The sequence below is a fragment of the Puma concolor genome, chromosome D1 (assembly GCF_028749965.1).
Source record: "Puma concolor isolate L17-30 chromosome D1, mPumCon1.1.hap2, whole genome shotgun sequence".
NCBI lineage: Eukaryota > Metazoa > Chordata > Mammalia > Carnivora > Felidae > Puma > Puma concolor.
In genome coordinates this window covers 67,850,268-67,872,467 of record NC_141676.1, presented here as the reverse complement: position 1 = coordinate 67,872,467, position 22,200 = coordinate 67,850,268, and the positions used below count along the sequence as shown (strand labels likewise).

At 36.2% G+C, this 22,200-nt stretch overlaps 1 protein-coding gene across 25 annotated transcripts in view; it reads left to right on the top strand.

The window, feature by feature from the left end:
* The window catches only part of DLG2 (discs large MAGUK scaffold protein 2), a 2,060,086-nt gene that overhangs the window by 1,395,885 nt on the left and 642,001 nt on the right, over nt 1–22,200 (top strand). For all 25 annotated transcript variants that reach the window (XM_086678450.1, XM_086678461.1, XM_086678456.1 and 22 more), the window contains one exon: nt 17,634–17,684. In XM_086678450.1, the coding sequence (XP_086534576.1) occupies nt 17,634–17,684 (51 nt within the window). The remainder of the gene's footprint in view (nt 1–17,633; nt 17,685–22,200) is intronic.

The window sequence follows — 22,200 nt, the reverse complement described above, 5'->3', positions numbered from 1 at the left end:
TCATCAGTCTGTCCAAATTTTCTATTTCTTCCTGTTTCAGTTTTGCTAGTTTGTTTCTAGGAAACTATCCATTTCTTCTAGATTTTCCACTTTATTGACATATATTTTTTCACAACATTCTCTGAGAATGGTTTGTATGTCTGTGGTGTTGGTTACTTCTCTCTTATTTGTGATTTTATTTATTTGAGTCCTTTCTCTCTCTCTCTCTCTCTCTCTCTCTCTCTCTCTCTCTCTCTCTCTCTCATCCCTCTCATCCCTCTCATCTCTCTTATCTGTCTCTCTCTCTGTCTCTCTGTTTGAAGTAGGCTCCACACCCAATACAGAGCCCAATGAAGGGCTTGAACACATGACCCTGAGATCAACATCTGAGCTGAGATCAAGAGTCAGATCTTAACTGACTGAGCCACTCAGCACCTACCTCTCTCTCTCTCCTCTCTCTCTCTCTTTCTCTCTCTATCTATTTTAATAAGTCTGGATAGAGATTTATCAGGGTTATTGAGTTTTTCAAAGGATCAGCTCCTGGTTTCATTGATGTGTTCTATTGTATTTTTAGTTTCTACATCATCTATTTCTGCTCTAATTTTATTATTTCCCTCCTTCTTCTGGTTTTAGTTTTGTTTGTCGTTATTTTTCTTGCTCTTTTTGGTATAGTTTAGGTTGTTTATTTGAGATTTTTCTTCTTGAGGTAGGTCTGTATTGTGAATAGCTTCCCTCTTAGGACTGCTTTTGCTGCATCCAACAGGTTTTGGATCATTGTGTTTTTATTTTCATGTACTTTGTATTTTCATGTATTTTGTTTTCATGTACTTTCATATTTCTTCCTTTATTTCTGGTTGACCCATTCACTGTTTAGTAGCATGTTATTTATCACCCATGCATTTGTGGTCTTTCCAGATTTTTTTGTTTTGGTTGACTTCTAGTTTCATAGTGTCGTGTTCAGAAATGCATTCTATGAGTTTGATCTTCTTCAGTTTCTTGAGGCTTGTTTTAAGGGCTAATATATAACTATTCTGGATAAGTTCCCTGTGCACTTGAAAAGAATGTGTCTTCTTCTATTTTAGAATGGAATATTCTGAATATATCTGTAAATCCATCTCTTCCAGTGTGTCATTCAAAACCATTGTTTCTTTATTGATTTTCTGTTTAGATATCTGTCCATTGATGTAAGTAGGGTGTTAAAGTCCCTAACTATCATTGTATTATTATACCTTAGTTCCTTTATGTTTGTTATTATGTGTTTTATGTATTTGGGCGGTCCTATGTTGGGTGCATAAATATTTTAAATTATGATATCTTCTTTTTGGATTGTCTCCTTTATTATATAGTGTTTTTCTTTATCCCTTGTTACCATCTTTGTTTGAAAGTCCATTTTTCCTATATAAGTATTACTACTCTAAATTTCTTTTGAGATACATTTGCATGATAGACATTTCTCCATCCCCTCACTTTTAATTTGTAGGTATCTTTAGATCTAAAATGAATCTCTTGTAGGCAACATATAGATTGGTCTTTTTTGTATATATTCTTTCACTGATGTCTTTTGACTGGAGCATTTAGTCCTTATACATTCAAAGTTATTATTTGATAGATATGTATTTATTGCCATTTTAAAACTTGTTCTGTGTTTGTTTCTGAAGACTTTCTCTGATTCTTTCTTGTCTTTCTCTGTTTAATGTCTTGCTGTTTTGTTTAGTGACATATTTGCATTTCTCCCTCCTTATTCTTTGCATATTTATTAGTAGTTTTTGATATATGGTTACCATTATATTTATATATAACCTCCCCTGCATATAGCAGTCTATATTAAGTTGGTAGGCATTTAAGTTTGAACCCATTTTTTTCCTCTCCCTACCACATTTTTGGTATCTGTTATTATATTTTATATCCTTTTTTGTTGAATTCTTTGACTAATCTTTTACAAAAATATTCATTTTTACTGCTTTTGTGTTTACTACTTTTATACTATTATTTTTGGTCTCTCTCTTCCACTCAAAGAGTCCCTTTTAATATTTCTTGCAGAGCTGGTTTAGTGGTCATGAACTCCTTTAGTTTTTGTTCATCAGGAAACTATCTTTCCTTCTATTCTGAATGATAGCCTTGCTGGATAGAATATTCTTGGCTGCAGATTTTTCCCATCCAGCACTCTGAATATATCATGCCACTCACTTCTGGCTTGCAAAGTTTCTGCTGAAAAATTTCCTGCTCACCTTATGGGTTTTCCCTTGTAAATTAAGGGCTTATATTGTCTTACTGCTTTTAAGATTTTTTATTTATCACTATATTTTGCCAATTTAAATACAATATGTCTTGGTGTGGGTTTGCTTTTGTTGCTTTTGATGGGAGTTCTCTGTGCCTCCTGGATCTGGATATCTGTTTCCTTTCCACAGATTAGGAAAGTGTTCAGCTTTTATTTCTTCAGATAAATTTTCTTCCCCCTTTTCTCTCTCTTCTTCTTTTGAGACTCGTCTAATATGGAATCACAGAGTTTGCCATGTCTATTCTTGTTTTGCATAATTCTTTTTTCTCTCTTTTGTTCAACTTCATTAAGTTTCATTACTCTGTCTTCTAGGTTACTCATTTCTTCTTCTGCTTCTTCCATCCTGCTGTTCATTCCATCAAGCATGTTTCTTATTTCATTTATTTCACCCTTTATCTCTGCTGTTATTCCTTATCTCTATGTTAAGGTTCTCACTTATGTCTTATACTCTTTTCTCAAGTCCAGTGAGTATCCTTATGACTGTTTCTTTAAATTCTCTAGCAGTCATGTAACTTACATCTGTTTCACTTAGATCTCTGGCTATGGCTTTGTCCTTTGTTCATTTGGAATAAATTTCTCTGTCTCATTTTGTCTGCCTCTCTGTGTCTCATTCTTTGTGTTAAGAAAATGAGCTATGTCTTCTGCTCTTGGAAGTACTGACTTTATGAACAAGAGGTCCTGGAGTACCCTGCAATCCAGTGCTCCCTGTTTTCCAGAACTTGGCACTTCAGGAGAATATCCTATGTGTGTTCTTTACATTCTGCTGTTGTGTCTGGGTCACTTTTCTTTTTGGTGCATTTGTCTGCACGAACTCTCTGCCTGTCATGGGCTGTGCTTGCTTTCTGTGGTGTTAGTGGGACACAAGCAGGCCAGTTCTGAGGGGGCATGCCTGTGGGGAAACTTGGGAGCAGGGCAGTAGTGTTAGCAAAATTGATGCTGTGCAATTAGTCCTATGACAGATCTCCAAAGCACTCCTGTTGGCAGACATTCAGGGGTGCAAGGCTGAGCATGGAGTGCCTCAGTGTCTGGAGGGGTGTGGCCGGTCATGGCACATGGTCGTAACCATGCACCTGACAGCTGGGCAGAGTGGGTGTGTTAACCAAATTTGCTCTGAGCCCAGGGCCAAGGCTGACAGGCTTGGAGTGGGTGAATCCTCAGGAGAACTCATAGGGAAGGTGCACTTCTAGCAGGGTATAACAAGTGTCTGTGCAGCCCCACTTCTTGCAGGTGGCTCTGTTTATGGTGAGGGTGGGGGAGGAACATGGTGACTTTCAGCTGTTTTGTTTTTGGAGAGGTCTCCCAACACACTCCAAAATCAGTATGAATAGATCTGTCTGCTGTTTCTCCACACACACACACACACACACACACACACACACACACACTGTGCAAACTGCCATTTTTATGTTGTCTTCCCATGCAGGCTGCAGTCTCTTTAAGGTGTCAACCCAGCCATCACTCACCCTCTAGGCTCACCCAGTTCTGAGTCAAATGATGTTTAAAGGTCCAGGCTCTAAGTCCACTGGTTTTAAAAATTCACAGAATTCAGCCCCTTTGGTATTTATTTTTTTTTAATGTTTATTTATTTTTGAGAGAGAGAAAGAGACAGAGCTCGAGCATGGGAAGGGCAGAGAGGGGGACACAGAATCAAGAGCAGGCTCCAGGCTCTGGGCTGATAGCACAGAGCCCGATGTGGGGCTTGAACCCACAAACCATGAGATCATGACCTGAACCAAAGTCTGTCACTTAACCGACTTAGCTACCCAAGTGCCCCAGCCTTTCTGGTTTTTAAAACCAAACATTATGGGGATTAATCTTCCTCATGTGAGCTCCCTGGTATGAGGGCCTGTTTCTCTGTTCTTTCCCTGCATGCAGGTTCCTCCCTCCTGCAGGCAGCCTCCCTCCACCTTTCTGACCATTCCAGTCTTTTAGATGCAGCTTCTTATATATATTTAGTTTTGGAACTTGTTCAGTCAGTCCTCAGGTCTCTCTCTGGTTTACTGAATTGGATGTGTAGGATATCTAGTTGTAAACATGGGACAGGGAGAGCTCAGCTTCCTCTTTGAAGTTTTTTCTGCTAATTCCAAACTCTGAGATCCCTCAGATACATCTTCTGTTTACCACTTTTTTTCTAGTGTATGGTCATATTTTTCTTTCTCTGGATTTTATATAATTTCTTTTTGAAAATAAGCCATATGATAATATGTTAAAATGACTATTAATTTGGAATTATTCCCTCCTGTCCCCCTATCTCAAATTCGTGTTTCTCTTTATTTATTTATTTTTTTGTGTACATTTAATCATGTATCCGGGCTTGATCGTGCAGCCTGTCTTCCCTGAATTGTTAAGCTGCTGATGTTTCTCTTGAATTTTCTTAGTTTTCTTTTTCTTTCTTTCTTTCTTCCTTCCTTCCTTCCTTCCTTCCTTCCTTCCTTCCTTCCTTCCTCCTTCCTTCCTTCCTTCCTTCCTTCCTTCCTTCCTTCCTTCCTTTCAATCCTGGCTTCCTACGATTGACTCTAGATCAGCATAGCTTACTGGTGAGCCAAGTTTTGGTCAGGGGTTATATTTAAACACTTTGTGTCAAGGAGGCACAGTTGCCACTGGATTTGTATGTGGGTTGGGAAATGTGTTCAAATCCAAGCAATATACAAATCTGTTTGAACTTTTATTTTTCAATAGACCTTTATAACTCCTCTGTATATGTGAAGGTCTCACATTCAGCCAGGAATATGCAGATGACTGGGATTTTCTTCAGTTTCTACAGAGTTTATGAATGACCTTGCACATTCACTCAGTTTTCCAGTTTGGCAGTGATATGTTAGAACTATCAAGACCTGTCATGACTAATTCCACAAGTTCCCCTGTTAAATTTCTAGCTAGTCTAGATAGTCTGTATTTTTCAACAGCCAGTATTGCTACCATGGGCTACTGCAGTGTTCAGTTTTCCTGATATTTACCACCAAAGTCACTATCATGTTCAACATCTCTGAGCATGAGGTTTTCACATGTGCTGCTCCAAATGAAGTTGGCCCTCTCCAGTGGCAGCAAAGCTGCTGATTGTGTGGCATTAGATTCATGGAAAGGGAGAAGAATCATGGAAGGTTTTTTAGAAGGCTTTTTGGAAGGATAAATAGAAATTACACAGAGAAGACATGGCAAGCAAGGATATTCTAGGTAGGGTCACTAAGAAAAGTGATAGTATGGTGAAATGTGATTTTAATTTCCTTTTGCATCTTCTCCCTTACCTACCAACTTAGATTCTTCATGCTTTGCACCCAAGATTTATTGTCTGATTAATATTTGTTAACTCTTCTTAAAGTATTCATGGAATTTTTTAAATTTAATGTAACCGAGAGTTCATGCCAACACCTTTTTGAATCTGTCTTCCTCTTACAAGAGGATACTAAAACTATATTGATCTATGGTTAATCATGAAATTTTTGGAGCTTATACTAACCACACTTGAAAGACTTAAAGGCTTGGCAGACAGGTGTCCAGAGATAAAGAGATTTAGTACATCTAATTTGTAGCCCAGAGCTCTCTGGTATGACTAGCTGTTGTCATGGCCACAACTTAGTATGCATGACCCTTTTTAAACTTCAGAATGTAGTCTCATAAGCACTGATATAATAAAGAAGCTTGAGCTTTTATTATTTCTTTGAAAAATATAGTTTGTATTTTTTTTCACTGTAGATTTGTATTTGATATAAGTTAATTGAATCTAACAGTAGAAAATGGAGTTAACTCAAGTCTTCTGTAGGAATATGGAACACACTGCGTGTTGATTCTTATAAAATTCCTACAAACATTAGCCATTAATCTCCCACCCACCATTACTCACACCCTCCATGCACACATGCACACACTGGTTTCTCCTTAGAAAGATGAATAGGCAGAATTTAAATATGCGAATAGTATAGCAAGGAAAAATTTTAAAACAATTGTAGTTAATTTTTTAAAGATTCGCTAGGTGCTGAACACTAGACCGCAACAAAACTACATCATTCAATCCTTATACCACCCAATACTATTATAATCCATTTTGTAAATAAAGACAAGTTTCAGAGAAATTAAGTAACTTACCCAAATTTCTGTAACTAGAGAATGGGAGAATCATGTTGTAAACTCAGGCAATCTGAATCCAGAATCCTACCTCCTAACCATCATGCTCAGTTATTTTATACTGTCAGATTGAACCATGCAGAATTGCCATTTTGTAAGTCAAAACAGTTAAATATCAGTAATTTTTATACAATCCAATCGTAGACTATCTCTTATGTTTAAGAATAACATACATGTGCAGCAAAATGTAGTGGGAGCAGTTCTAAATTTAAAGTCCAAACAATCTAGATTCAAATCAAAGCACAAAACATTAGCTGAGCAATTTTGAGCAAATAATTTACCATCTCTGAGTTCTTTACTCATATGTAAAATTGAGTAACAATATTATCTACCCGAATGGAATTGTTATGAGGAGCAATAAAATAATCTAGAAACAGTATGTAAGTGATAAATATTGTTGCTAGTATAATCTGAAAAAAGATACATATAAATACATCTTGAAACCTTACAATTTCCATATTTTATCAACTGGCGAGAGAGAAGGGTTGGAAACAGAATTAATTTTGTTCCTTGCCACGATACTATGGTACTTCAGGAAAGGTGAAATAAGTAGCAGGATGCTTTCTTTAGCATCTGATCTGGAAAGGTTGATCTGACCTTTGTTGTAACAAGCAGATCAAAGCATTTTTCCAGAATCACACAACTTAAAAAACTTCTTCATGTGATCCTGATGAAATAGCAGATGAATTAGCAGGGCAATATACCTCTATAGCTCATTTCTAAGGTTGTGAAGATAGTGATGTGCTTTTAAAACCAGAATAAAAAAAAGATCATACGAGCTAGAAAAGAAGGTGGAGATTGTCAATAAATATTTGTTGATTGATGGATTGATCTTGAAGGCTGCTGAAAAGGTGACATAAATTCAGATGAAAAGGGACACAGTTTATTGTTAGCAAGAATTGAAGTAAAATGATGAGAAGGAAATTAAGGCAGTTCACTCATTTGGAAACTGGCAGTTGGGAGGAGGACTTTTGAATACAGGGGGATTTGAAAGATTAACAGCAAATAAAAATCCCTTAACATAAGGTTCAATTGATTTATTTCTTCAGTAGCTATTCACAGAATGTCTCTATGGCAAGTCATTATGATAAGTGCTACAAGAGAAAAAGACAAAAGATAATGTCTCATGTAAGAGAACTGTGTATCAAGAAAGATAAAATACAATATAAGGAGCCGACCTTGAGGAAGACCACAACTACGGTATGAGAGGGACTATGTTATGTATGATTAGGGAAAAGGATTAGTGTTTTACTATTAGACTTCCCTTTTTCAAGTGTTAGATACTTGCATTCTTGCCTTCCTCCTTATAGGCACTCATTCTTTAATTTTGTTCAACAAATTTGTATTGAGCATATACTTCCCATCACTAAGTGATGAGAAGGATGAACAAGACAGTCCTCATTTCATGTTATTTCCAGTTGTATAACTTTGGAGAAATCACTTAACTTTAAAAACTTGGCTTTCTTTTTTGTTTTAAAGTTTGTTCATTTATTTTGAGAGAAAGGGTGGGGAGGGCAGAGAGAGAGAGAGAGAGAGAGAAAATCCCAGTCAGTCTCTGCACCATTAGCGCAGGACACAACACAGGGCTTGACCTCACAAACCGCAAGATCAGGACCTGAACTGAAATCAAGAGTCTGACACTTAACTGATTAAGCCACCCAGGTACCACAAAAACTTGTCTTCCTTAATATTATAATTAACATTAAAATGTCTCACTCCCAGGGTTATTTTAATTTTTAGATCAACTTATGGTAGTGCCTGGCATGTAGTAGATACTTAACAGAAGGTGGTGGTGGTGGTGGAGGAGGATAATAGTAGTAGTAATTAGTGTTATTGGCCTTTTTGAGGGGGTAATTTAGAGACTAGGGTGATAATTTCCAGGAGATGGTTAAGAAAAATATTTTTGACTTTGTGGAACAGCTTTATGTTGACAGTAATAGAAACTTCCCACATCCCCACGTAGAATGTAGCTCTATGAGGGCAGAGGCTTTGTTTACTTTGCTATCATATTCCTAGGACCAAAGAACACACTACCATAGTACCTGGGAAATTTTAGTCATTCAAATATATATTTCCCAAGTAATTGGGATTTTAATAAGCATAGATTAAAATAAAGACATTTAGTGTGTACTATATGACATTAATGAAGATACCAAAGAGAAAAGTTGCTTTATATAAGCTTCAGCACAGGGGCACCTGGGTAGCACAGTTGGTTGAGCATCCACCTCTTGGTTTGGGCTCAGGTCATGATCTCCCAGTTCATGGGATCAAGCCTTGCATTGGGCTCTGTTCTGTCAGCCCAGAACTTGGATTCTCTCTCCCCATGTCTCTCTCTGTCCCTTCCCTGCTCATTGTGCACACTCTGTCTCTCTCAAAATAAATAAGCATCAAGAAAAGAGATGACTATATAAGCTTCAGCACAATTACTTGACTCAAAAATGTTTTCAGAGATAAGAAGTAAAGTTTGTATCTAGAAAAGTAGAGTGAGAACAGCTGGTGGATATTCTGAAGTGTTCTTTAAGGATAAAGAAAAATTACTTAAAGCTACTTGTACAGCATAATTACATGATAAAAACATTGTTTTTGTAGAAAGATAACTCTCAAAGGATGTGAAGAATCAATTGATACTGTAATATGATACAGACAGAAATATTTTTAGGAGATTATGTTGTTGATCGTAAGAAAGTAATAGTTTATGACTTGAAATGGGATGTTGGTTAGGTATTGATAACAAATATAAGGGACATATATGAAAAAGAGAATTCCCTTAAAGATACAGAGAATAGACTGGAGGAAAAATTAGGCATGATTAGTCCTGTCTCAAACTTATTAAGACTAGGGTGACACTAGGGCATTTACTTAGGAAATAAAAGTTGAGTGAGATTGTGTAACAAAAAGGGACAGACCTTGGCAAATGCTCATATCTGGCAAAAAGAAAGCAAACAGATAAATGGAGTGGACAGAGCAGTAGTGAGGAAACCAGGAAGGATATCAACCACTTGACACAAGAAAAGGGGAGTTTCAAGTGGTGGTCACTCCAGAGTGTCAAATATTGCAGCAAAGCAGAGAGGATGAAGAACTGGGAAAAGATAATTGTATTCAAATGTGGGAAAGTGTTTGTGGATTCTCTACTTTTGTATGATGGTGGAATACATAGAAGATGGCAAGATTGAGGAGAGAAATTGAGGATAAAGAACTGGGTGAATTGGTATTCTGCCTTTTACTATAGTTGGATTATACCTAAGAGAAAGAGAAAATAGTCTTTGCTATCTGCTCACATTATCAGCTTTGTGAAGTCTCAACTTACAGTTCAGGACTCTCTATTTGTTTCTCTAAATCTTTTGGCATATGCTTTGAGCTCTTGATTCTCTTGGACATTGCTTATAGTTGACCAAGTGGTTTGTATATGGGGATAATAAAGTGAGCCTGATGGAACAAAAACCTGGTATATCATAATGACTTTATAACCATTGATCGATTGTGTTCTTAACACCATTTACTGCTCTCAAAGAGCATGTTTTAACTTATAGGATATTTAAACCTCCAAAAACAAAACAGTATTTATTAAACTGGATCAAAGTGAAAGCATTAAAATCACCCATTGCTACTCCATTCAGCATATGGTGCAAAGCAAGGGAGCAAAGCTGAGAAGAAATGTGCCATTTCCAAATCAGAGGTAAATACAGTTCTGAACTTACTAAGTACTATTTTTCCTTCATTTCCTTCATTACAGAAGACAACGTTTTATAGATATAGATAGATATAGATATAGATATAGATGATATAGATATAGATATAGATGATATAGATATAGATATAGATATAGATGCATGCACATACACACACATACACACATATATATACTTTTCATAAATGTAAGAATCCTAGATATTTTCCTTAACTTCTCTTCACAAAAATACCGGGAAAGTTTATAACATTTTTTTACAGATAATAAGGTATTTAATAATAATAATTTTCAAAAACCTGTGGTTTCTAATTAAATGAAAAACACACAGTAATTATTGAATGTAAGATCACTTTTCTAGACTCAAAGTTCTGTATTATAAAAGATTAATAAAAAAGGCAGAGGAGATAACAAAAACAAAGGAAAAAATTTTTAAGAATGGAACATATTATAGGATACTGATTTTTTTTCAATTTGGTGGATGTTATGATTTAGCAGTTCACTGAGCTCATAAATTTAATTAAGATTAGAAGTTTTAACATGAAAACATGGTTAACTGATAGAATACATTCAGGTAACTAATAGGAATAGTGGTCTTACCAAAATTAGAATCTTGACTAAGAATATCAATAATTATTTTTACAGCCTATGTTTATTAAAAGTAAGAAGTACTATGATTCGCCTCTTTTCAAAATGTGTTTTTTAAACTGTTCTCATTATAATTGAATAGTATTTCTAAAATAACCAGGCCCACACCTTAGATTAAAACAGATGCTCTACATAGCTTAAAAAAATTGCTTACTACGTTTTTAACCGATATTGACACTTACACAAGTGTGTATAACATGAAAAAAGATGAATTCTAACAGCTTGTAAGTGGAAAAACTGGTTAGAATTCAAGTCTTTTGGATCCCAGAATCAGAGCTTTTTATTTCTATGTGATAATTCCTCTTAATATAAATGGAGGGCACAATTTGAAACAGTGGAGATAGTATAGGAGAAGGAATATTAGTTAAAGGAAGTAATGGACAGCTTAGCTGTGTGCCACTGTGTCTAATGATGTTCTTATTCTGGTTAGAGCTTCCATGTTGGTAGATGGACTCTCACTTTTTCAGTACTTGATTGTTTTTCATCCATTCAGCAGAGACACTTAAAGTCAAATGTGATGAAAAGATGCAGATGGTTCTTTCTTTTAGATTGAGGTGGAACAAAACTCCTTCATCTTGTCCCCCATTTTCAAAGAGAAAAAGCCATGTTTTATTTCTTCCAAAAGTCTCAGGGTCTTTGAGGAGAAGAAATGGGAAGGTTCTGATGGTAACAGTCTTGAATAGATCTAAGTAGAGCTGATGATACTACCATTTAGTTTCCTCCCTGATGGGGAACCTTACAGGTTAAGGAGAAAGGACATGGCAGGGATACATGGAGGTCAGACAGCAATCAGCTGGTAGGATTATAGGTTGCCAATTGGGATCTTCAAAGTAGAGAGTAATCGAAAAACCCATATTAAAGTTTGTCAGGTACACCTTGCCCAAAGTGACAGAAAGGAATATGACTAGAGAGTAAAGTCTTGATGCTAGGAGGTCAGAGCAGGGAGGAACCTCAGGGATCATTTGTCTGCATGAGAAAATTCAAGCACCATGACCTGCTCAGGGTTACTCAGCATGTTAAATCACAGAATCAAGACTGTAATACAGGTCTTTTGACTCTGAGGACAGTGCAGTCTCCAGAAGAGCACTCTGAAGAAGTGGTCCGTCTTGCTCCCTCTTCCTTGGTAAACCCATCTCTTCCCTATTCATTCTCATGACACTTACCTGTTAACACATTCAGTTTATACCACCTCCTCTATGAAGTCTTTTCTGATTCCCTCCAGGTGCAATTGCCTGGTCCCTCCTCTATGCCACCTCTGCTGCTACGGTCTACTGGCATCTACACAGCAGCCATATCACTGTGTTGCATGTTAGTATTCATCTCCCTCTACCAGAGAGAGGTCTTTGAGGCAGGAGCCATGTATCATCCATCTTTGTATCTCTAGGGCATATCATCATGCCCAGCACACAATGGGTTGTGTCAGATTGTTTTAATTCATGTGTACATTATTTAAATTAGAAATTAGCAATGCATGTGTATTAAAAATTTCCTGAGATAGAGAGGTAAATGAAAGCCATATTTTATAGGAAAATAAAGTATGTGTTAAGGGCTCCCTATATTTACTTAAAGATGGAGAAGCGTTCAATGACTGTTCAGTTTTCAGAGTTCTCAGGTGACTTGGTTCTAGAGTTTTCTGGAGACCAACTATGAATAAGGCATGATGCCAGAAGCTACAGTGGTGCAATCATGAGTAAGATATCATTGGTATCCTAGTGAACATGGCTCTGTAAGGGATACCATGGGAAAGCCTTAGGAAAGTGAATGCCAACAGCAGAGTAATGTAAAGATCAAGACTGAGCAAGACAATGTTAAAAAGAAAATGCAAGAGGGAGCAGACACAGATTGGAAGAAAGTCCAGTTCAGGTAATATTCTGAGTGAAGGCTACAATGACCTGATCTGAGAGGGAAAGCTAAGATGATTCTTCTCCTCAAGACAGTACATCTTAGATGGGTTCAGGAAAGAGATGTTTACGTTAAAAAAGCTTTTAGTGGATTTTGTAGAAGAAAACACGTTTATTTGCTTATTAAATTATATTTTATATTACTTGGGGGAAATTAACAAACATTAAATAATTGATCATATAAATCTTGTGAATCTTGTAGATTATTAATCCACAGCTAGGTAAAATAGCTCTCACTACTGAATACCTACCAAAGACCTACCATTAACGTGTGTGATCTTATTTATTGCTCCCAACAACTTCATGAAGAGAATTGTATGGTATTATAGCTAAGTATAATTTCTTTATCACTTAAGATATGTGTCAAGCATTTTACATTAATTATCTAATTTAATATTCACAATAATCGTATTAGGGAAGTACTTGTTAGGACCATTCTACACGGGGGCATTAAGGGTTAGAGAGATCAAGGAAATTGGCTATATTCACATATCTCATTAATACTGGAACTAGGATTCAAAGAGGTGTCTTTTTCTTCCCCCACTCTTGAAATCATGATCTTACCTACTGAAAATAATAGAAGGTACATAGGAGATTCAAGTGTAAGGAGCCATAAAGCATTGTGACATGTTTGCTGCAGCTGCAGATGAAGCAAAGTGACTGGGGCTCTGTCTTGCTCTGGGAATGGCAACAGGGCATGAAAACCAGCTGCCCTAGTCTCCATGATCATCACATCCTCTCCCAAAGCAACAGCTTTATATACAAAACCATAATACTTAGATATGTCTTGCTTACTATGTCATAATTATTTTTAATAAAGGGCAGAATTAGTTCATTATCCATCACATTATATCCTACTAAGAAATCAAATCTATATAATCAGCAAACAGCCCTCACATGTGGCAAGAGTGGAGCTGTGGTTCTAGTCCACCTTTATGTTTCATATATTGGATATCACACTTCTCTGGGGCCTTAGTATGTTTGGTGCCACTTTAAGGACCGTGTGTTTATTGAGAATAGGAATCATATTTTAAATCTATTTTTTTCAATACCTGTCACAGCACTTGGCACATGACACATGCTCAAGTATTTTTTATTATGTGGAATTATGTTTAGTTTTTAAGAAGCCAACACTTTGATATTACTCTGTAAGCACTTTTTATAATACGTGATATGGGGTTGTATAAAACTTTACTTATCCCAGATTTTAATATGTTGTTAGCTTTAATTAAATTACACATGTGGCAAGAAACAAAATAATTGGAGAAATCATTTCTTAAGGTACAAATTAAATCGCATTAAAATGTGGAATAGTTCATGTGTGTTATTCATGAAAGACCTCTTTTCAGAAGATTAAAAAACACCTCATTTAAATTATCTGATCATGTGGGCAGTTGGTTGAAGTAGCACTGAAGGGGGAAAAGGGCAGTGAGAGAGCATTCAAAGTTTATGAAATTATAACTTTAAATACCAAGTTTGAATTTGAATGGGTCACTCTCTTCTGTGTGATGCCAAGAAGGCTACATGCCCGGATCAGTCAGGACAATGTGTGGCATCAATTTGATTTTCTAGCCCCCATAGAAACCTACCAGCTGTCACCACAGAACCATTAGGTTCAGGAAAATGAAATATCTGAAAAAAAACAAAACAGATTTTTCAAAATAGCGAAATTGCCTCTATATCTACAAAAGTGCCAATCCTCTCCCTTTCCTAGTCTTCAAGGTGAGAGGAGACTTTAAGTGATGGTCAGTGCCAGAACCCAATCTATGTAGCTGTCCAGGCCCTGAACTATCAGGTACATAAAACATAACCTGTGTGCTTAAATATCACAGGAAGTATTACCGGTCAAGAATAGCAACAACAAAAAAATGCATGTAACAGAATTCTTTCCAGGAAGAGAGTTTTATGAATTGAAAGACATATATTGGTAAACTGACTGGGCAGAGAGGGAGACCACCAACGCAAGTTCCGACAATAAATTGTCTTTAAGCTCCTCCAGAGGATAATGGAAGCCCATTCACAGCATAGTTTTTTGTTCATTTGTTTTGTTTTTTCCTGGGAATACATAAAATTATGGATGGGAGAAATTACTGTTTATACTTCTTGTCCCTTTAGCAAGCAACCACTCCTCTAAATAAATGTGGAAAGAAATGTTTAAAAATACTGTATTGGTGCACGCATTTGAAAAGTTGCTACATTTTCACGAATGTCACAACCCACTCTTACGTACCTTTGATTAAAATGGAAGTATACTTAGTTGTGCCTTCTATCCTTTACCCCAAGGTCTTTGTCAAGTGAAATTGTGGGATTTCTTGTCTCAGGGGTCTTGAAGCAGAACATAGATCACACTCTTCTAGTGATGAGAAAATAGACACCTCTTAATGGCTTTCCTGAACTCCCCACACTGGCTCTTATGATAACATGTCTTAAATGTTCTCCATTCATGGTGGAAATACAGCCTCAGCTCTTCCAAAAACCTTTCATTCCTTTATAATTTTACCAAATCCTGTAAGAGTCATAAGATGTTTCTTTGCTTTTTTTGAAAATAGTTGAAACACAATGTTACATTCGTTTCAGGTGTACAACATAATAATTCAACAACTCTCTGTTATGCTATGCTTGCCACAGGTGTAGCTACCATCTGTTACCATACAGTGCTATTATAATACCTTTGACTGTATTCTCTGTGCTGTACCTTTTATCCCCATAATTTATTCATTTCATAACTGGAAGCTTGTATCTCCCACTTCCCTTCATGCACTTGGCCCATCCTTTCCCCTCCCTTTCTCTCTGGCAGCCATCAGTCTATTGTCTGTATTTATAGCTTTCATTCTTCTTTTTGTTTGTTCATTTGTTTTGATTTTTAGATTTCACATATGAGTGAAATCATATGGTATTCTTTTAAAAGCAAGTTGACATCCCAATCTAGATGGCATCATCTCTTCTTATGAAGACATTATGGATACTAGTGAATTAAGCAAATTACATTACTTTCTTGGGTTGAAAACTGAAGACCCATAGAGTCTTTAAGCCTCCAAAAGTTCATCTCACTGACCAGGGATCTTTTGAATAGCAATTAAGATAGGTATCTATAGTGAATGTTGGAACTAAAATCAGCATACATGATCACAGAATTGTTAGGCAAATATTCTGGTAGACTATGAATGACTAGGCACTGTTATGCCACTAAAGGATTTTTGTCTTTTAAGTACTTCCTAACAGAATTTCTTTCAGCCTGAGCCTTTAGATTGTATTATCAGAGACTTGTTTTCCTTTCTTTGAAGTTTTTTTTTTTTTCTCCTCACTTTGCAGCACTTTGATAATGTGAAGGGCTTCACTCTAGAGAAGTCACTGAAGCAAAGAAAAGCTTCACAGAGCCATACTGAGAGAATTAAAACATATCACATTAATTCATCCTTCCTTTCTGTCTTCCATCAACTAAAGAAAGTTATAAAAACAAACAAAAAAAGAATTAATACGAAAACACACACATATAGGGAGCTGGAGTTTTATTTTATACTTTTGCACATGAAGAACAAAAACCTCCATAAAGCTGCGAAAGCTTTCTAGCATCATCAAGTCCTCTTCAATGAGTCATTAACTTGCTGAAGCCCAGAAAATCAAATTTGCTTTAAGGCTGTTTGATAATGTAGTAACACAGTAAAATGTGATTCACCAATCAGCTCATGTAATTAGAAAATCAACAACATGCTCTAAGTGGCTGGTGGACACACATAAGTAAAGTCTATTGTCGTTCTTTATAGTTGCTGATTATAACCACACCTTCAGTTGATGACACTGCATCCAAATTCCTTATGGAAAAGAATCCACAAATATCTGTGTTTACAAATAAGATTAAATAAATTAATACTTAGTTCAGTCGGTCATTCTGTCACTCCTTTTTTTTTGTTTGTTTGTTTGTTTGTTTGTTTTCCCCCTTCATCAATTCTTTCTTTCCAGGCTCTGTTAACCAATAGTGCTTCTGGTCCTTATCTTTATAGAGCTCTCAGTCTGCAAGAACTATGTTAAACTCTTCTAAGGAAGGAAAGTCAACTGGTTAAAACCCTGCCAAAATGATGGTTTAAAATCATGGTAGTTAAAAATTAGTCTTTCTAGACAATCCCTAAATACTAATGATGTTGCCGAGACGCATGTAAGAAAAAAGACACAGCCAGCTGAGAATTTTCTCATGCAGAGGTTTTTGCCAGGCTGAAAAGGATTCTGTGATAACAGTGGCAATTGAATATCTGTTAGATTATTTTAAAGCAACTCTTCATCTATTGTTTATATACACCTGTTGATGCATAAGGCATATATTATACATTGCTATGTTTAAGTATTTTTCTTTGTAAATTCATGTCAATGTAAGAGTTTAGATGTTGTTAAAGTTTCTCACTAGGAATTTCACACATTTCCTACTTCATTCTTTTCTTGCTGGTACTAAGGTATATGGGCATAATTACATGGTCCAGGGCTTCCTAATAAATATAATGAGGATAATGGGGATGAATTACCTGAGCTTGAGCCAGTAAAAAAAAAAAAAAAAAAAAAAAAAAAAAGGATTTCTTATCTGATATATGGTTATTCTTAATGCTTTTCTTTGGCAAAATATGATATATGGTTATACTGCCTTCTCCACTGACTTTTTAAGGTCGTATTTTAGTGTTCATTCATGGAAATTTTAAAAGGTATTAGGGAATTATTTTCTTGTAACTGTAACATTGCCCCTAGGTTGTTTATTCTTTGTAACCTCACAATGCCTATTTTGTATTGTTCCCTCTGCTGTAAATATCACAAATTCTAAGGAATGCAATAAGCTTTGATTATTTTTGTAGTTTCGCTCATATATTTTATAATAGCTTAGACTATATTTTATTTGGATGAAAACATAAAATCACAGACATTAAGAAAGTGTGGTTTATTCTTAGCCAGTATGAAACTTAACCCCAAACATTATAAAAATGCAGCCATCTCCCCCTCAACATGTATTTAACATTCTTTCTTTTTTTCTTATTTACAGGTCAATGGGACAGAAATTGAATATGAGTTTGAAGAAATTACATTGGAAAGGGTAAGAAAAATCCAATAATTGAAAACCTCAGTCTTGCATTCAACATTCTGCATCCTAATGGATTGTTTTGTGAATCACACAATTGTGTATTTTACCTTGGAAGTTTCCAACAGGACTCAAAACAAAAATATTAATGAAATGCTTGCAGTGGAGGGCACAGGGACAGACCACATCACCAGAATGTTCCATATGTAAATGGCATTGCCAAGATATGGAGAAATTAATGAGAATGACAGAAATATTCAGTGAGCTAGTATAGCACTTTTTCCTATTGTTTCCATTATTAATGTTTTGCTATACATTTTTAGATACATTACAAAAATTTTCATTTATACATTAGTAATGCTATCTCATAACTACCATTACCATGCATTTTTTAGTTTAAAAAAACAAGCAGTGCATTTTAAAACCACCTTCCCCATGGAAAAAAATGCAGCAATCCTTCAGACCTCTGCAAGTTTGTTATTAGGTCCTTGGCAGGATTTGACAAATAAGCAAAATTCTGTGTAACAACCCTAATATATAAAGATAGTTAACAAAACAGTAAGAAGGCCTAAAACCGCCTAGAAAAAAAATAACCAAAAGCATTAATAGGACATTCATCAAAAAAGAAAAGACCAGTAACATATGAAACTTGTTCAAACTTATTAATAAACAAAGAAAACAATGATGCTAAATGATTTTTGTCTGTCCAACTGGCAAAATTTTAAAGGAAGGTTAATACTCATTGTCACGGAGTGGGCCTGGAAATTGTTACAACCATTAAAAAAAGCTATTTGGACAAATGGATCAAAAGCTTTAAAATGAGCACCCTTTTTGACTGAGAAATTATAAGAATGCAGAAAGACACAAAGAATATTCATATTGGTATTGTTTATAACATTGCAGATTGAAAAAGACAAGTGTTTAGTAATACATTATTATATGTCCAAATAATAGAAAATTATATTAAATTACATTATAATAGTATTTTTTAAGACTATTTAACTACAAGAATGGAAAGCCTAACTAGGTTATCTTATTAAATTAAAAAAATTACATTTCATAATGGCGTTTAAAGTATAATCCTATAAGCACGAACATGAATAATTTGTGTTCATGAGAATATACAAAAAGCCTGGAAGGATATGTGCCAAAATGTTAACTCTTATTAAGGATTTTGGATAATTTTTAGTTTCTTCCTCTTGTTTATATTTTTTCCTACACATTCCACAATAAACATATAATTTGCTTATAATAAAAAATAAAAATGTAAGTATTTTTCTAAGCTTTATCATTCAAGTATCAATTCAGACTCTAGACCTGCACTTAAATTTATATCTTCTTTTAAGTTTACTGATTATGCACTTTCCTGAGTCAGGGAATTTTTCATTCTTAGCCTAATTTTTATTGAGCATGAGTGGTTTCAAAGGGAAATTTACATTAAAAGTTAAGTGTTTGACAGATGTGTTCTTTAAAACTTCCATTATGAACTTTGGTTAAATTTTAATGACATGCTAAATGAAGAAAAATGAGGCTTAAGGAAAATTAACCCAATTGAAAAAAAAGAACACATTTCTCCTACTAAATCACTAATCTTCTCCCTAGGACTGGCTATATAATTTGCAAAGCACAGTGTAAAATGTAAATGTGGAGCCCTTGTTTAAAAATTATTAAGAATCAAAAAAGATAGTAAGAGCCCAACATTAAATGTCATGTGACCCTTCTTAAATGCAGGACCCTGTTTGCAAAGATCTCTCACTCACAGAATCAACCCTTCTCTCTCCCCACACCCCGACACTAAATATGACATCATTTTGTTACCCTGGTTTTATAGGTTAGAAAATCAAAGCTAACTTTGGTGTGAGGTAGAACATTCAGTGGGAGTCAGACAGCTGTGTGTTCTAGTCTACATTTTGACACTTCCTTGCTTCATGACCTAGTGTGTCATCTCATCTCAGTCACTCTGAACCTTGTCACTGCCATTAACAGCACTCCCTCCCAAAAAGGTCTGTCAAGCACTGTCTCCGTTGAACACCACCACCTTCTCTCCGTTCTTATCATCTGTTCCAATACCCCCAACTCAGAACTTCTTCCAACTCCATTGGGACCTCGAATCATAGATTTTACCTTTCCTCTCCAGTTTTCTCCAGTTTTCATCTTTTGTATGCCCACCCCTACCCCACCTACCATACTCCAAGTCTTCCTGTCACACACTTTTAACATTTCATCTCCTCTCTCCCTTTCTGTGTTCACCCAGCAAAGCCTCAGTCCTCCATTCTCAGCACCTGGGCAAAGAATGGGTCCGCAGAAGCACTCCTTCATCTCACTTGAAACATACAGCTATTGATTTCAAGTGAACCTTCAAAGCATCCTAATAATTCCTATACGTTTTTAGAAAAATCACTTTCTCATTCTCTGGGACAATAGGTTCACAACTTACTTAGTCTCCTCAAATCTCAAACACCTCTCCCTCATACTCAGTCTCAGCTGTTGACCTCTCTCCCGGTGTCCTTGAGAAAATCCAAGCAATCAAAGAAGACCACCTTACTTTCCTACCACCAGGTCTGTTAGTGTGCTCTCCCTGTTACAATGGGAGAATGTCCCCTGCTCCTTTACTAGGCCAGCCCTTCGCTTGTGACCTGCACTCCATAACCTCTTGTCCATTGAAGGACTTTGCTTCTATAGTTTTCTCCTCTCTCTCTCCTGCAATATCCGATGCTCTCTCATGTTTTCCTGGATATACATAATACAGACATGATGTAATCTCTCTCATTAAAAGAGAAGAGTCCTCTAGCAATGGAGTCCTAAAAGAAAAAGCAAAACAAAACAAAATGTCACTTTCCCCAATGTTCTCCTTCTATTGTTTCATGATTTTATTTTTCTTTACCAAAAATAGAGGAAAGTTGTCTGTTTTCAATAACTCCAATTCATTACTTCATTTTCCTATTTTAAACTAGTTCATGTTTTCATCCCCTCAATGGCCCTAAAACCATCTTTATCAAAGTCTTGACAGGTTCCATCTTGTTAAATGCAAGCAGCAGTTCTCTGTCTTGAGTTCTCAGTAGCATCTGATGCAGCTGTCACTGCCTCCTTCCCTCAAGATGATAATTTCTTGCCTTGCAGAATAAAACATTTCTCCTACTTATTCACCATCTCATTGGTACCCTTAGTCTCCTTGTTAGCTCCTCCTATAAATATTGGAGCATTCCAGAAACCCAGTGGACAGGCCTCTTCTCAATCTCTCCTCATTCCCTAGTGATCTCATCCACATGCATGGCTTTAAATACCAATTGTCAACTGATGATTCCCAAATCTGAGTCATGACCTCTCTCCTGCATTCCAAATGTAAACAGCTAACTGTCCAGTTGGCATCTCTGCTGAATATCAAGAAGGTCTTCTAAATTTAGTATATTCCTAACAGAATTCATGATTTCCCTGCACTCCCTACCCTTGGGGCAAAAACGACTTCTAACCTAATATTCCTCATCTTAGCTAATTGGCTCTATCATTTTCCTTATTATTCAGCCTCCCCCCCCCCAATCCTCTAGGAGTCTTGCTTAATTGCTCTTTTTCCCTTGGCATCCAGAGCAAGTCCTACCAGTGCTACCATAAAAATATATTTCAAAATCAATCAAATTTTACCATTGACCCTGTTGAATTCAAGTCCAAACTAATATCATCCCATGCCTGGACCACTTCAGTAGTTTCCACTTTTGCCCACTCCTCCTCAAAGCAGCCAGAGTAATCTTTTTCAAAAAAATTAGCCAGATATACCACTTTTATTCTTACAGTTCCACTCATTATCATCACCTGCAAAACCTTATACACTCTGACCCTTGCTTCTCTCTCTGACATTATGCCCTCACCACCAACTCCTATAACATTTCACTGTAGCCATATGTACTTTCTTGTCATTCCTCCCCAAAGTCAGGCTTTTCCTACCTCAAGGTCTTTAAATATGTTATTCTGTCTTCTTGAAATAACCTCCCCTTGGATCTTTACATGACTTGCTTTTTTCACCATTTAAATATGTGCTCAAATGTCTCAGAAAAGTCTTCCTTGCACACCCCATTTAAGTTAGTACCAGCATCCCCCTTACACTTTTTTTCCCATTTTCATAGCTTTATTACTTTTTTAAATGTTTATTTATTTATTATGTGTGTGTGTGTGTGTGTGTGTGTGAGGGAGAGAGAGAGAGACAGACAGAGAGAGAGAAAGCACGTGTGCAAGTGGGGTAGGGGCAGAGAGAGAGAGAGAGAGAGAATTCCAAGCAGGCTCGGCACTATGAAGTGCAGAGTCAGACGTGAGGTTCTAACTGTAAGATCATGACCTGAGATGAAATCAAGAGTTGGATGCTTAACCAATCGAGCCACCCACGTGCCCGCTTTATTACTTTTTTAATTGCACTTACCAATATCTGAGATTTGTGTTATTACTTTATTGCTCACTTTGTTAATATCTATCCCCCTTCCTAAATATATGCTATATGCAAATACATAGTCATTTCTGTATCCAATTTGCCTAGAACACTGTC